Below are 16589 nucleotides of genomic sequence, written 5' to 3'. Positions count from 1 at the left end.
TCGATTCCCAAGATGGGTACAATGTGTGAAGCCCATTTCTGGTGTCACGTGCTGTGATATTGCTGGAATATTGCTAAAAGCAGCGTAAAACCCTACTCACTCACTCGCTCAAATAAACCTACGACGCTTGTAACATTTTGTTACTGGCAACCGCACTGCAAGTTTATTAATGACCTATTGTTTATCACTGAAAGGTTAAGGATAGTGAATTTCCAATGATCAAACATGACTGAGATAGAGAACTTGTCCTGACTCAGAGTAAGTGGTGGTGCCATGCTTTCATTTGATTGATCGTGTGATCATTTTGATAGAAACACTGATAATACTGTTAATAATATATTATTACATTTTTTTATGATAATACAGATACTCATGCTAATAATACCAAACATATGGATGATAATGAAAAAATATATTAATATTCCAATTATTTAATAATACTTTTGATGATAATAATATGATAAGGCAAATGATAAGGATGATGACAGTTATGATACTGGTTCTGTCTGTAGGCCTTTGATGTAGCTGAGAAGGATCTTGGCGTGCCCCCGGTGATGACTGGCGAGGACATGGCCAAGTCCCAAATCCCTGACAAGCTGACACTGGTGTCCTACATCTCACAGCTCTACGCCATCTTCCGCAAGGAGCCATTGCCCACAGGTCAGTCCCCCACGGCTAGCCTGCTCCCACTGCATGCTGGGATTACTGGCGCAACCTTTATGTCCTGCTTGATATGTCTGAAAAACCCGGTAGGGATTCCGGGTTAGAATTGGTCACCATTTATCCTATGCTGGTCGTAAGAGGTGACCAAAAGAATCAGGTGGTCAGGCTCATGACTTGGTTGACAGCGTGTCCTCCTACCTCCACAGCGTGGAATGTTGCTCACAATGGCTAGCCTGGCCCCATTGCATGCTGGGATTACTAGCGCAACTTTCATGTCTCGGTTGAAAGAGATTGGGGGATTTGCTCTTGTAAGAGAATGGGTTTGGATCATTTTATTTAAAAATATACAATTATAGAAACTTTATGTGTGTGTCTGATCAGATTTTTCATTTGAGGTTTTTGGTATTTCCTTGCTCCAGTTTTTATGCATAGATTGTCCTTTACTAACGAACAGGAGAAACTCAAGGGGGATTCTCATACTAACCTACACCTGCTTTGCAGGGGCACGGGTGGCCCAGTCTTCTAAGGTGCCGTGATTTGCTGTGCGGAGTTGCGTCCCTTGGGCACACCAGAAACCTATGATTGTGGGTTCGAATCCCGGTTCCCCTGATTATGTTTCTAGGATTGTCAGCACCATACCCGTGCTCGTGGGTTTCACTGAAGTGGTAAACGTCTGAGACCTGCATCACTTCGGGTTTTCCTCCCACATTTATCTGACACGCCGTGATATAACTGGAATACTGTTAAAAGCGGCATTAAACCGAACTCACTCACTCACTACACCTGCTTTGCATGAAAACTTGCATGAGCTTTTCTTTTTAACTTTGCCAGTTGACGCAAACTTGATATTCTGTCAGCAAACTGGTTGTTATGTCCGCAAGGCAGAACCAGAAGATGGGGAGGTGAGTACCATCAAAGTGGAAGACAATCCTTTCTACGGCAACCGCTTGGCAGCAGTCAGAACCAGCAACCAGTCAACGCCTGCCATGCTGCGGTCAGACAGTCAGCTGAGCTACGACCGCCCCGGAATACCAGACTGGGTGAGGTACGCTGCCAGTCAGGCCTCCGCGTCCGAAGGTTCAAGTGTCAGTGACACCGAGTCCGACAGCACGACGGCTGACGGCAGCATCACAGTGTGGAAGAAGAGAGGTCGAAGGAAAACATGCAGCTCGGGCAACTCTGATGATGAGGTAAAGAGACCAGCTGACAAAACATTTGTAAAAGATTGGGTGAAGAAAAGTTCCAGAAGGTGGAGTGACAGCTCCGATCACACCAGTACTGATGATGAACAGGATAGACCAATCAGTGTTAAGGCCTTGGCCAAGTTTTATGATGGACCCAGGGGATATTCGGTGTCACATCGGCCTCGAAGCAAGAAGGTTTCAGCTAAGAGAGAGGTAAAACCTGAGTGTGTTGAAACATCATCTGACGTTCTGGCCAACTTATCCGAGACCCAGATAGGGAATGGGGCAGTTATTCTGGATGACAGTGCATTCAAGACGTTCACTCAAGATGATATGGATCAGTCTAACCCACAGTTTACAATGGACGGCACCATACTGACAGGGGATGATTTGTTTAGGACTCTGACACAAGGAGATGACTTGAAAGTTGGGGCTGATGATGACCCATCGGATCCAGCTCCATTTCCTCTCAAAGAGGCAAAACCTGGTGATATAAGTGTCACAAGGACAGAAGAAGACGTACAGGAAGCTAAGACTGAATCTGCAGTCCAATCACTCGATATTGATCTTCTGAAAGAAGAATGTTCTGGGGATGATAAAGCTCTAAAGAGACAAGTAGATGTTGAAATGCAGGATGCTAAGTTTGATAGTGATCCCTCCAAGCTTACCTCGCCATGGGATGACAGTTCATGCAAGGAGGAATGTTCTGGTGAAACTCTTGCTCTGACAAAAGAAGCAACATCTGATGTTGATATGCGGGAGACGAGGACTGATTGTGATCCTTCCAGTGTTGCTCCACTGCCACGTGTCAACCTTCCCAAGGAGGAAGATGTTGAAGCCAGGACCAAATCTTCAGAGGATGAGAAAATGGCAGCAGTGGACATGAAAGGTGGCATGAGGAGGTTCGCGGGTGATGACAGTGCTCCTCCTGAGGATGAGGAAAATGCGGATGTGGACTCCTCCGACGAGGAGACAGTTGTTCCATTGGACTTTAAGTCCCTTAAAAAGAAGTTTTCTGGTGATGCAAGTAGGACCCCTGAAGAAACACTGCGTGGAAAAAGAAGAGCGAAGAGTGGTTCCCAACAGCCAGATGTCAGGAGACAGGTCAAGAATGTGGTTCCTCGTTACAGGCACTCGTACACAGGAGGGAAGGCACCATTGCCAGAACCTGCTTCCAGCTCTGAGTCATCCACAGATGATGCCATTGACATGGCAAGTGCAAAAGAAGCATTAAAACAAGAAAAATATACTGGTTCTGAATTCAAAGGCCATGGAGCCACTCAAGCTACAGAACAGAGCGTAGAGTCACTCTCATCCACCAGTAACACATCATCAACTGACACTGTTTTAGAAAATACAGATGTGGATATGGAACATAAAAGTGACCATGTAGAATCTGCTTCCATTGACTTCAGAGCTTCTAAAAGAAAGTTCCTGGAAGCAGCTGGGAAAGACAGCAAGAAAGTGGATCGCAGGAGTTCTTTCCGATCTCCCCAGTATCCGCAGGGGAATAGCTACATGGACAGGCTGAAGGAAAGCCATCCACAGGCAGCCGACAAGATGGCTCTGGGGCACGGAGAGAGCCATCCACGGGCTGCCGACAAGATGGCTCTGGGGCATGGAGAGAGCCATCCACAGGCTGCTGACAAGATGGCTCTGGGGCATGGAGAGAGCCATCCACAGGCTGCTGACAAGATGGCTCTGGGGCATGGAGAGAGCCATCCACAGGCTGCTGACAAGATGGCTCTGGGGCATGGAGAGAGCCATCCACAGGCTGCCGACAAGATGGCTCTGGGGCACGGAGAGAGCCATCCACGGGCTGCCGACAAGATGGCTCTGGGGCATGGAGAGAGCCATCCACAGGCTGCTGACAAGATGGCTCTGGGGCATGGAGAGAGCCATCCACAGGCTGCTGACAAGATGGCTCTGGGGCATGGAGAGAGCCATCCACAGGCTGCTGACAAGATGGCTCTGGGGCATGGAGAGAGCCATCCACAGGCTGCTGACAAGATGGCTCTGGGGCATGGAGAGAGCCATCCACAGGCTGCTGACAAGATGGCTCTGGGGCATGGAGAGAGGAAGGAAGTTTGTATTAAGGATGACAGGGAGGAAAGCAAGGGTCACAAAGGAATGGAGGTGCACATGGTAGGAGGTGGATCAGAAACACCGGAGAGACGTGTTGAAGCTGGATCAGACACGCAGCCAGATGATGGTGGAGATGAAAGGAAATTAGAGTTTATTATTCCAGGTGAATATCGTAGTCAAGGTGGTGTTCATTTTGATGGAACGTTCTCACAGCTTGAGACAGAATCATCAACTGATATTGTTGTGCCTGTAACGGAGGATTCAGTGGCGGAAATAGATGCACTTGAAAGCCAAGAACCCTGTGTGAAGCAGAGGAATGATGAAGGTGAAAACACAGGGAGTAAGACGGATGCAAGTGATGATGATACAGAGGACAAGTTTTATGATGCTGTAGAGTTGTCAACACAAGACAAGAACAACACGCTGACAGATGCCACGCTCTGCGAGGCGCTGTACCAGACAGCCTATGAAGCACCTCCAGATGACAGTGGGGTGTCAGACAAGGACAACACACTGACTGATGCCACGCTCTGCGAGGCGCTGTACCAGACAGCCTATGAAGCACCTCCAAATGACAGTGGGGTGTCAGACAAGGACAACACACTGACTGATGCCACGCTCTGCGAGGCGCTGTACCAGACAGCCTATGAAGCACCTCCAGATGACAGTGGGGTGTCAAAGTTCAGTCGTGATGCATTGTGTGATGATGATGATGATGATGATGAAGTATTTGCAACAGCTGTAGGTACCCAGCTTGCTTCACGGCTGAATCACGTGTCTGTGTCTGAGGACATGGACTGTTAGAAGAAACAAAGGATCCACTCGGCCGACAGATGATAGCAGAGGGCATCTTATTCACACTCAAGATCATGTCGTGTTGTACCTGTTGCATCGATGCTGTCTCAGTCATGTTATTTGATATAGTGTTAGATATAATGAGGCTTTAATTCGCATATGCCAAAACACTAGAATGGCTTGTGTTGGGTATTGGTTGAATTGTCCGAACACCCCTCTCTTCACTCAGTACCAGTGTTAGTATAAACGGCTGACTTGCGGCACGGTCACATTTTAGCCATCTGTCTAGTTTTTTCTGATTGTTTTTATATTTACAATCAATATTCAACTGACATAATCAGAGAATACAATAATTATAGTTTAAATGTATTTTTATGTGCAAGACTGCTTTATCTTTGTTAGATTAAAAAATATGAAAGAATGACTGCAAACATAGTAAAATCGTAAAAAAGATTGGTAAATATTAACTTTTCAAAATAATAATTAATCAAGTGCATTTTGTTTAGACTCTGGTCACTGCAGGCCTCTAGTAAAGAGGACGAAGCATTCTATAAATACATACATACCCGTTATTATTAACATACGATCCATCATGCTCTTTTAACAATATTTATTTTTGTCAATAACAATGACTGTATGCCATATAGAAAAATAGACATGTTTGGCCCAGTAGTCTCCAAAGTTAAGGCACAGGCTGCTACATTTGTCTTTAACATGAGGATCGGGGTGTTGTCTGGTGCTTGATCGTGAATGTTAGGTGTACTAATGCCAACAGGAAATAATAGCTACGGAGTATATTGTTTTACTGTGGGCATTAATGGACTCCACCGTCGTGAATCAGAATGAATGTTAGGTGTACTAATGCCAACAGGAAATAATAGCTACGGAGTATATTGTTTTACTGTGGGCATTAATGGACTCCACCGTCGTGAATCAGAATGAATGTTAGGTGTACTAATGCCAACAGGAAATAATAGCTACGGAGTATATTGTTTTACTGTGGGCATTAATGGACTCCACCGTCGTGAATCAGAATGAATGTTAGGTGTACTAATGCCTACAGGAAATAATAGCTACGGAGTATATTGTTTTACTGTGGGCATTAATGGACTCCACCGTCGTGAATCAGAATGAATGTTAGGTGTACTAATGCCTACAGGAAATAATAGCTACAGAGTATATTGTTTTACTGTGGGCATTAATGGACTCCACCATCGTGAATCAGAATGAATGTGGGAATCATCCTAACACTGAGCAATTACACCGTAATTGTTGCACAAGAACACTTTCTGTGCCGGTGTCCTACCTGTGACACTGGTTATAATGGAGTGCTGTATGTGTCATGGGTCAGAGACAAACACATGCTGCATGTCCTCCAGGTCAATGAACTTGTGTCAGGTGGGATACACATGTGTGACAATCAGTCGTCACATGTTAGATAGGATTCCTGCGTCATGGTAAACCTTGAAGTCAGGATGTCAGGGGATTCCGGGTTACAAAAGATCTGCAGGTAGTGTTAGAAACTAACAGTTTTAGTCCACTGGTCCTTATAATGAGAACATGTAGCGACAGCCTTTAAAATGACAGTTTACTAGTACTTATGATACCTTAACTACTGGGCAGTTTGGCAAGGACAACAGGACAAGTGCGAATTTGTAACACTGCCAGCATCTGCTGGGAGTAAGAGTGAGTGAGTATGGTTTTACGCCGCTTTTAGCAATATTCCAGCAATATCACGGCAGGGGACACCAGAAATGGGCTTCACACATTGTACCCATGTCGGGAATCGAACCCGGGTCTTCGGTGTGACGAGCGAATGCTTTAACCACTAGGCTACATGACCGCCCCGCTGGGAGTAAGAAGCGACCACATGGATTGGGTGGCTGGCTTGGTGATTGCGTGTCATCGTACCTTGACGGCGTGGATCGTTGTTCACAATATCAATCATTGGATTGTCTGGCCCAGACTTGATTATTCTCAGGCCACCGTCATATAGCTTCAATATTGCTGAGTAAGGGGTTTAACAACAAACAAATATAATGTCATGTCAACTGATGATTGAAGGCAGTTTCTATTGCTTGTACCTACTGTATAGTTGGTTAGTGGTAAGGGGAATGGCTTTGCACAGATATTGTACTTATAGTGTACAAATGGATGATATTGCTTTCAATAAGAATAATTTGCAACATATAATGATTCTTATGAATTTATAGTTAAGTTTTTGGCAATTTTTTATATTTTTGTTTGATAAATTAGATTTGTAGTCATTTTTTTATGTCATCTACTTTTACATCTCTTTTAGTGGTATGGTGTATGCTTAGCCTGCTCACTCTTGCTCTTACAGATATATGCTTAGGCTGAGGTGTTGGCCATTTCCCATGTCACACTACACCAGTGGTATGGTATACATTATACTACACCAGTGATATATGGTATATGTTATACCACACATGTGGTATGTTATATGTTATGCTACACCAGTGGTATGGTATACATTATACTACACCAGTGATATATGGTATATGTTATACCACACATGTGGTATGTTATATGTTATACTACACCAGTGATATATGGTATATGTTATACCACACCAGTGGTATGTTATATGTTATACTACACCAGTGATATATGGTATATGTTATACTACACCAGTGATATATGGTATTTGTTATATGACTGTGGTCAGCAATAAACTGAGTTGTTTGTGACTGTGTGTTGTGTTGTGTGTTGGGATTCATGGCCAGCTGGATACTCAGGAAACAAAACAAGGAACTCAGCGTGCTGGTCCGGGGTGTTCACATGCAGGAGTTGACCTCATCTTCATACTATGTACTTCAATAGAGAGATACGTCTAATGTTGGCTACTCAAGGACCCCAGGCATCAAGTTATCCCTTGCACAAAATACTCAATAACACCTTTGCATGAAATACCCAATAACACCCCTTGCATTAAATACCATGTAACACTCTTGCATAATATACTAAATAACACCCCTTCCATGAAATACCCAATAACACCCCTTGCATGAAATAAACTTGCGTTTAATACTATATAACACCCTTGCATGAAATACTCAATAACACCCCTTGCATGAAATACTCAATAACACCCCTTGCATGAAATACTCAATAACACCCCTTTCATGAAATACTCAATAGCACCCCTTGCATGAAATACTCAATAACACCCCTTGCATGAAATACTCAATAACACCCCTTGCATGAAATACTCAATAACACCCCTTGCATGAAATACTCAATAACATCCCTTGCATGAAATACTCAATAACACCCCTTGCATGAAATACTATATAACACCCTTGCATGAAATGCTACCCCGGTATATAACACCCTTGCATGAAATACTATGTAACACCCCTTGCATGAAATACTCAATAACACTCTTGCATCAAATACTCAATATCACCCTTGCATGAAATACTATATAACTACCCCTTGCATGATATACTCAATAACACTCTTGCATCAAATACTCAATAACACCCCTTGCATGAAATACTCAATAACACTCTTGCATGAAATACTCAATAACATCCTTGCATGAAATACTCAATAGCACCCCTTGCATGAAATAACACCCTGGTATCAAATTGTCAACCCCCTGGTATCAAATACTTTAACACCCTTTCACCAAATGCTCAATAACACCCTGGTATCAATTAATAACACCCTTTCATCAAATAATCAATAAAGCCCTTTCATCAAATACTCAATAACACTTGGCATGAAATGCTCAGTAATGTCTGGTAGACAAGAAACTATAGCAGTGAATACAGATGTACAACTATGACAGCCTGCGGAAAGCAAGCATTCTGACAATGTTGCTAAACCAGAAAACAAAAACTGCATTTGTATCGCATAAACCTTATCTGATAAAATCACTTAAAAAGGTCTAGTTTTGTGCTACATATATTCAGTGTTAAGTACATATATCCCCTATATAAAAGCATACTTCCACATGAATATCTTTCACTGAAGTTACACAAGTTGTACGTCTCATAGAGGGCCATCAGTGTCAGACTGATCAGCCCAGAGATGTGCTTGAAGTCACAGTGTGACACGTCTCATAGAGGGCCATCAGTGTCAGACTGATCAGCCCAGACATGTGCTTGAAGTCACAGCGTGACACGTCTCATAGAGGGCCATCAGTGTCAGACTGATCAGCCCAGAGATGTGCTTGAAGTCACAGCATGACACGTCTCATAGAGGGCCATCAGTGTCAGACTGATCCGCCCAGAGATGTGCTTGAAGTCACAGCGTGACACGTCTCATAGAGGGCCATCAGTGTCAGACTGATCAGCCCAGAGATGTGCTTGAAGTCACTGTGTGACACGTCTCATAGAGGGCCATCAGTGTCAGACTGATCAGCCCAGAGATGTGCTTGAAGTCACAGCATGACACGTCTCATAGAGGGCCATCAGTGTCAGACTGATCCGCCCAGAGATGTGCTTGAAGTCACAGCGTGACACGTCTCATAGAGGGCCATCAGTGTCAGACTGATCAGCCCAGAGATGTGCTTGAAGTCACTGTGTGACACGTCTCATAGAGGGCCATCAGTGTCAGAGTGATCCGCCCAGAGATGTGCTTGAAGTCACAGCGTGACACGTCTCATAGAGGGCCATCAGTGTCAGACTGATCAGCCCAGAGATGTGCTTGAAGTCACAGTGTGACACGTCTCATAGAGGGCCATCAGTGTCAGACTGATCAGCCCAGAGATGTGCTTGAAGTCACAGCATGACACGTCTCATAGAGGGCCATCAGTGTCAGACTGATCCGCCCAGAGATGTGCTTGAAGTCACAGCGTGACACGTCTCATAGAGGGCCATCAGTGTCAGACTGATCAGCCCAGAGATGTGCTTGAAGTCACAGTGTGACACGTCTCATAGAGGGCCATCAGTGTCAGACTGATCAGCCCAGAGATGTGCTTGAAGTCACAGCGTGACACGTCTCATAGAGGGCCATCAGTGTCAGACTGATCAGCACAGAGATGTGCTTGAAGTCACAGCATGACACGTCTCATAGAGGGCCATCAGTGTCAGATTGATCAGCACAGAGATGTGCTTGAAGTCACAGCATGACACGTCTCATAGAGGGCCATCAGTGTCAGACTGATCAGCCCAGAGATGTGCTTGAAGTCACAGTGTGACACGTCTCATAGAGGGCCATCAGTGTCAGACTGATCAGCACAGAGATGTGCTTGAAGTCACAGCATGACACGTCTCATAGAGGGCCATCAGTGTCAGATTGATCAGCACAGAGATGTGCTTGAAGTCACAGCATGACACGTCTCATAGAGGGCCATCAGTGTCAGACTGATCCGCCCAGAGATGTGCTTGAAGTCACAGCGTGACACGTCTCATAGAGGGCCATCAGTGTCAGACTGATCAGCCCAGAGATGTGCTTGAAGTCACAGCGTGACACGTCTCATAGAGGGCCATCAGTGTCAGACTGATCAGCCCAGAGATGTGCTTGAAGTCACAGCGTGACACGTCTCATAGAGGGCCATCAGTGTCAGACTGATCAGCACAGAGATGTGCTTGAAGTCACAGCGTGACACGTCTCATAGAGGGCCATCAGTGTCAGACTGATCAGCCCAGAGATGTACTTGAAGTCACAGCGTGACACGTCTCATAGAGGGCCATCAGTGTCAGACTGATCAGCACAGAGATGTGCTTGAAGTCACAGCATGACATGTCTCATAGAGGGCCATCAGTGTCAGACTGATCAGCCCAGAGATGTGCTTGAAGTCACAGTGTGACACGTCTCATAGAGGGCCATCAGTGTCAGACTGATCAACACAGAGACGTGCTTGAAGTCACAGCGTGACACAATCTCCTGGTCGCGGTGGTATCAGTTGCGTATACAATACATTCCTCTCTGTTGTTGATGTAACACACACTTTGAAATGAGGATCTGTGTGTGGTTACCTGGGGCTACACAGCTATGTTATACGGCTGTATATAACCTGCTTGACTCTCTGTGAAAGAAAGAGTGGATGATATACAGTCGAGCATGTCTGAGATATGATGCTCCTTTGTGAAGGAAGATGACTTTGCTTGTTCGTGACATAGGGCCCCCAATAATAGGAATATGTAGTCATCTTGCATTTAGTAACGCTCAGGGTGTGACAGATAGGGTATCAAGTCATTGTATTGTATGGGGGAGACACTCCCTGTGCTATTTCTTTAAGGGAGAAGCCATTAGAACAAAATGACATACCTGCAGTATTGCACGTCACAACTATGTTGTAATGGGTCATTGATAACCCTGATAGTGACATTGTTCATCAAAGGAAATTGCATTTTGCTCTTCCCCCATGTGGATTCTGGTTTAGTGTGGGTCCCAGCAACAGATGCGTGGATCAATGCTTATACATTGTATGTAGCATCAATCACTGGATTGTCAGCTCCAGACTCAATTACTTACAGGCAACCACCAGTTGTTTGAATATTGCTGAAATAAGCATTAAACAACACACAATCAAAAGCAACAAACTGTTTTGTTGTTACTTGACAACGGTGGTCCGGCCTGCCTTTCAGTACCCTCACACACTTGTGATGAGCAGATGGCTGTGTGTATTCACACCTTGCATTCCTCACACAGACGTCCCCAGGAAGAATATTTGATTTATTCATACGTCCATGTTGGCAAGTGGTACTTTCGAGGGCCAGTTCTGGTCAACAGTAGCTGATCCTAAAGTTCAGTAGATTATTTTTTGTCAGTGGGATTGTAAAGATTTGGTCCCTGGATAGGCCTGCCCCAGGAAGTACTGGTGGGTGGTGGGGGTGGGTCTAGGGGTGGGGGTAGCCTTGAGGTTAAAGTGTTCACTTGTCATTCCAAAGGCCCAAGTTCGATTCCCCTCAATCGTGTGAAGCCTTTTCTGGTGTGTGTGATATTACTGAAATATTGCTAACAGTGGCGTAAAATCCAACTCACTCACTCACCCTTCACTGGGGACTTGTTTCTCCGCTATACATCAGTGTTAGTAGCAAGGTTTGCTTCAGAGCAACTGCTGCCTTGTGTTGCCCGATTTCTGATCACCACACAATCCTATGTGCACAGTACTTACTTCCTTAACCATCCAATAGCAGAATTGAAAAAGTTGTGATGAGATAGGTAATTAAACATATATTTAATCATTTTTTTTTTCTTGAATTGCATGACAATTTTGCATGTGTGAACATTGTTTTTCAGTGAGTCAATGCTAGTCTTTGGTCAGACACACACATATAGTATTCCAGGGCTTGAATCCTTCAAGTCCTCTTTCACCTGAAAGGAAATCTGTAATATTGAAGATTCAGTTTATTTTTACATCATATTTTCCATTCGTTTTACAAACTACTCATGGATAACATGATATGTGATGTAATATATGACCCAATGTGATATGATATGATGTGATATGATATATGACCCAATGTGATATGATATGATATGATGTGATGTGATATGATATATGACCGAATGTGATATGATATGATGTGATATGATATGATATATGACCCAATGTGATACGATATGATGTGATATGATATATGACCCAATGTGATATGATGTAAAATATATTATATATGACATGATGTTATATATGATATCATATGTGATGTGACATGAAATCATGTCATATGATATGTGACATGACATGCTATGGTATGTGACATGACATGACATGATATGGTATGTGACATGACATGATATGGTATATGACATGACATGGTATGGTATATGACATGATATGGTATATGACATGATATGGTATGTGACATGATATGGTATATGACATGATATGGTATGTGACATGATAAGGTATATGACATGACATGATATGTTATGTGACATGACATGATATGGTATATGACATGATATGGTATATGACATGACATGACATGATATGGTATGTGACATGATGTTGTATGTGACATGATGTGGTATGTGACATGACATGATATGATATATGACTTGACATGGTATGTGACATGATATGGTATGTGACATGACATGATATGGTATGTGACATGATATGTTATGTGACATAATGCGGTTTGTGGCATGACATGACGTGATATGGAATGTGACATGATATGGTATCTGACGTGATATGGTATGTGACTTGATATGGTTTGTGACATGACATGATATGGTATGTGACATGATGTCGTTTGTGACATGACATGACGTGATATGGTATATGACGTGATATGTAATGTGACATTATATGGAATGTGACATGATATGGAATGTGACATGACATGGTATCTGACATGATATAGTATCTGACATGCTGTGATATGATTCCCTTCCAGTGACGGTGCAGGTCCAGCGTCGCCACCATCCAGAGCCATCACCGAAGAGCCTGCGTTCTCCGAGTCGCAAGATCTCCCTGCTGCATCGGCTGTCCAACCGTTTCTCCAAGACCAAGAGGGTCAGTGCCGCCACCCCGGGGAAACTGGTCGGTACATCTGCTCATGTGTCATGTGTGCACTGTCCTCCGTCTCGCCGCATGTGCATCGTGTGTCAGATGTCCTCACCTCTCACCGCTTCCTCCAACCACTCTCCCAGGAGGACATACCTCTGTCGACATTAATAGAATATCCCCGTGTTACGGGTTTTAGGACGCTTAAACATTCATAGTTTTCTCGCTAATCCCAAGAACAACTGTAAAACATTTCACTAGCTTATAAAAGACAACTTTTTCTTAAAAGCAAGGCATCATCTGGGTATTTACAATTCTGTGTGACATCACCCTCCTTGTTATAGCGCCAATAATTGTGATAAACATGGCTGTCCAAAAACATATGGAGTCCGAAAACCTATGACACGAGGATATCTGAAGTCGGTGCTCATCTCAGAAGTTTGCTGTGAAAGTTTAGTTTGGGGTTCTTCCCTCTCAGTGAATATCAATTGTTATGACATCAGCAGATAATTATGTTAATTTGATTTAAGGGACTGAAGTCCATTTATATCTGGAGAATGAATATTTATATTTAGCAGGGGAATTTATGTGTTGGTTCATTTACACCTAGCCAGGGTTCAGGAAATAGTGTGAAGATTGTTTAACCCCTGGCACTCCGACAAGTTGACCTTATACAAGAGGTATGTAGGACTTCTGGTGATGGTGAAAGGAGTTTCAATGTGGGGGGAAATAAGTGACAGGACCCAGTGGTGTTCATGAGGGCCAGGGACAGACTTTGGTCAGTCTGTCATGTTGTCAGGTGTATTTGAACTCATTCTTACCATACATGCCATAGAGTATAACATTATATATGACTCCAGTGACTAGCCTGTTGGATTCACTTTATGATTCATCAATGTCTACAGCAACTAACTAAAGCTTTGAAGATGTTGAATCATTGTGCATGTACTTGTGCTTGATCCATCCTGCTACACTGTCCCATCTCTGCTGTGTGTTCTTGTAACGGTACAGACCTTGTCTCCCTCCCCGTATACACCCTCAATAAGCTGATCCACAGTCCCATCTCTGTGTATTCATGTAACAGTACAGACCTTGTCTCCCTGTATACACCCTCAATAAGTTGATCCACAGTCCCATCTCTGCTGTGTGTTCATTTAACGGTACAGACCTTGTCTCCCTCCCTGTATACACCCTCAATAAGCTGATCCACAGTCCCATCTCTGCTGTGTGTTCATGTAATGGTACAGACCTTGTCTCCCTCCCTGTATACACCCTCAATAAGCTGATCCACAGTCCCATCTCTGCTGTGTGTTTATGTAACGGTACAGACCTTGTCTCCCTGTATACACCCTCAATAAGCTGATCCACAGTCCCATCTCTGCTGTGTGTTCATGTAATGGTACAGACCTTGTCTCCCTCCCTGTATACACCCTCAATAAGCTGATCCACTGTCCTATCTCTGCTGTGTGTTCTTGTAATGGTACAGACCTTGTCTCCCTGTATACACCCTCAATAAGCTGATCCACAGTCCAATCTCTGCTGTGTGTTTATGTAACGGTACAGACCTTGTCTCCCCGTATACACCCTCAATAAGCTGATCCAGTCCCATCTCTGCTGTGTGTTCTTGTAACGGTACAGACCTTGTCTCCCCGTATACACCCTCAATAAGCTGATCCACAGTCCCATCTCTGCTGTGTGTTCTTGTAACGGTACAGACCTTGTCTCCCCGTATACACCCTCAATAAGCTGATCCACAGTCCCATCTCTGCTGTGTGTTCATGTAACGGTACAGACCTTGTCTCCCCGTATACACCCTCAATAAGCTGATCCACAGTCCCATCTCTGCTGTGTGTTCTTGTAACGGTACAGACCTTGTCTCCCCGTATACACCCTCAATAAGCTGATCCAGTCCCATCTCTGCTGTGTGTTCATGTAACGGTACAGACCTTGTCTCCACGTATACACCCTCAATAAGCTGATCCACAGTCCCATCTCTGCTGTGTGTTCTTGTAACGGTACAGACCTTGTCTCCCCGTATACACCCTCAATAAGCTGATCCACTGTCCCATCTCTGCTGTGTGTTCTTGTAACGGTACAGACCTTGTCTCCCTGTATACACCCTCAATAAGCTGATCCACAGTCCCATCTCTGCTGTGTGTTCATGTAACGGTACAGACCTTGTCTCCCCATATACACCCTCAATAAGCTGATCCACATTCCCATCTCTGCTGTGTGTTCTTGTAACGGTACAGACCTTGTCTCCCTGTATACACCCTCAATAAGCTGATCCACAGTCCCATCTCTGCTGTGTGTTCATGTAACGGTACAGACCTTGTCTCCCCGTATACACCCTCAATAAGTTGATCCACAGTCCCATCTCTGCTGTGTGTTCATTTAACGGTACAGACCTTGTCTCCCTCCCTGTATACACCCTCAATAAGCTGATCCACAGTCCCATCTCTGCTGTGTGTTCTTGTAATGGTACAGACCTTGTCTCCCTCCCTGTATACACCCTCAATAAGCTGATCCACAGTCCCATCTCTGCTGTGTGTTTATGTAACGGTACAGACCTTGTCTCCCTGTATACACCCTCAATAAGCTGATCCACAGTCCCATCTCTGCTGTGTGTTCATGTAATGGTACAGACCTTGTCTCCCTCCCTGTATACACCCTCAATAAGCTGATCCACTGTCCTATCTCTGCTGTGTGTTCTTGTAATGGTACAGACCTTGTCTCCCTGTATACACCCTCAATAAGCTGATCCACAGTCCAATCTCTGCTGTGTGTTTATGTAACGGTACAGACCTTGTCTCCCCGTATACACCCTCAATAAGCTGATCCAGTCCCATCTCTGCTGTGTGTTCATGTAACGGTACAGACCTTGTCTCCCCGTATACACCCTCAATAAGCTGATCCACAGTCCTATCTCTGCTGTGTGTTCTTGTAACGGTACAGACCTTGTCTCCCCGTATACACCCTCAATAAGCTGATCCAGTCCCATCTCTGCTGTGTGTTCATGTAACGGTACAGACCTTGTCTCCCCGTATACACCCTCAATAAGCTGATCAACAGTCCCATCTCTGCTGTGTGTTCATGTAATGGTACAGACCTTGTCTCCCTCCCTGTATACACCCTCAATAAGCTGATCCACTGTCCTATCTCTGCTGTGTGTTCTTGTAATGGTACAGACCTTGTCTCCCTGTATACACCCTCAATAAGCTGATCCACAGTCCAATCTCTGCTGTGTGTTTATGTAACGGTACAGACCTTGTCTCCCCGTATACACCCTCAATAAGCTGATCCAGTCCCATCTCTGCTGTGTGTTCATGTAACGGTACAGACCTTGTCTCCCCGTATACACCCTCAATAAGCTGATCCACAGTCCTATCTCTGCTGTGTGTTCTTGTAACGGTACAGACCTTGTC

At 44.4% G+C, this 16589-nt stretch overlaps 1 protein-coding gene across 11 annotated transcripts in view; it reads left to right on the top strand.

Moving 5' to 3' along the window:
- LOC124122405 (F-actin-monooxygenase MICAL3-like) overlaps window positions 1–16589 on the top strand; it is a 105884-nt gene that overhangs the window by 48742 nt on the left and 40553 nt on the right. For 10 of the 11 annotated variants that reach the window (XM_048402479.1, XM_048402488.1, XM_048402487.1 and 7 more), the window contains 2 exons: window positions 513–660; window positions 13055–13200. In XM_048402479.1, the coding sequence (XP_048258436.1) occupies window positions 513–660; window positions 13055–13200 (294 nt within the window). The remainder of the gene's footprint in view (window positions 1–512; window positions 661–13054; window positions 13201–16589) is intronic. The other variant, XM_048402486.1, reaches the window with a different exon arrangement.

Source organism: Haliotis rufescens, unplaced genomic scaffold (assembly GCF_023055435.1).
Source record: "Haliotis rufescens isolate VD_foot unplaced genomic scaffold, xgHalRufe1.0.p SCAF_26, whole genome shotgun sequence".
Lineage (NCBI taxonomy): Eukaryota > Metazoa > Mollusca > Gastropoda > Lepetellida > Haliotidae > Haliotis > Haliotis rufescens.
The sequence above is the reverse complement of the archived record's forward strand: the minus strand, read 5'-3'. Positions and strand labels throughout refer to the sequence as shown.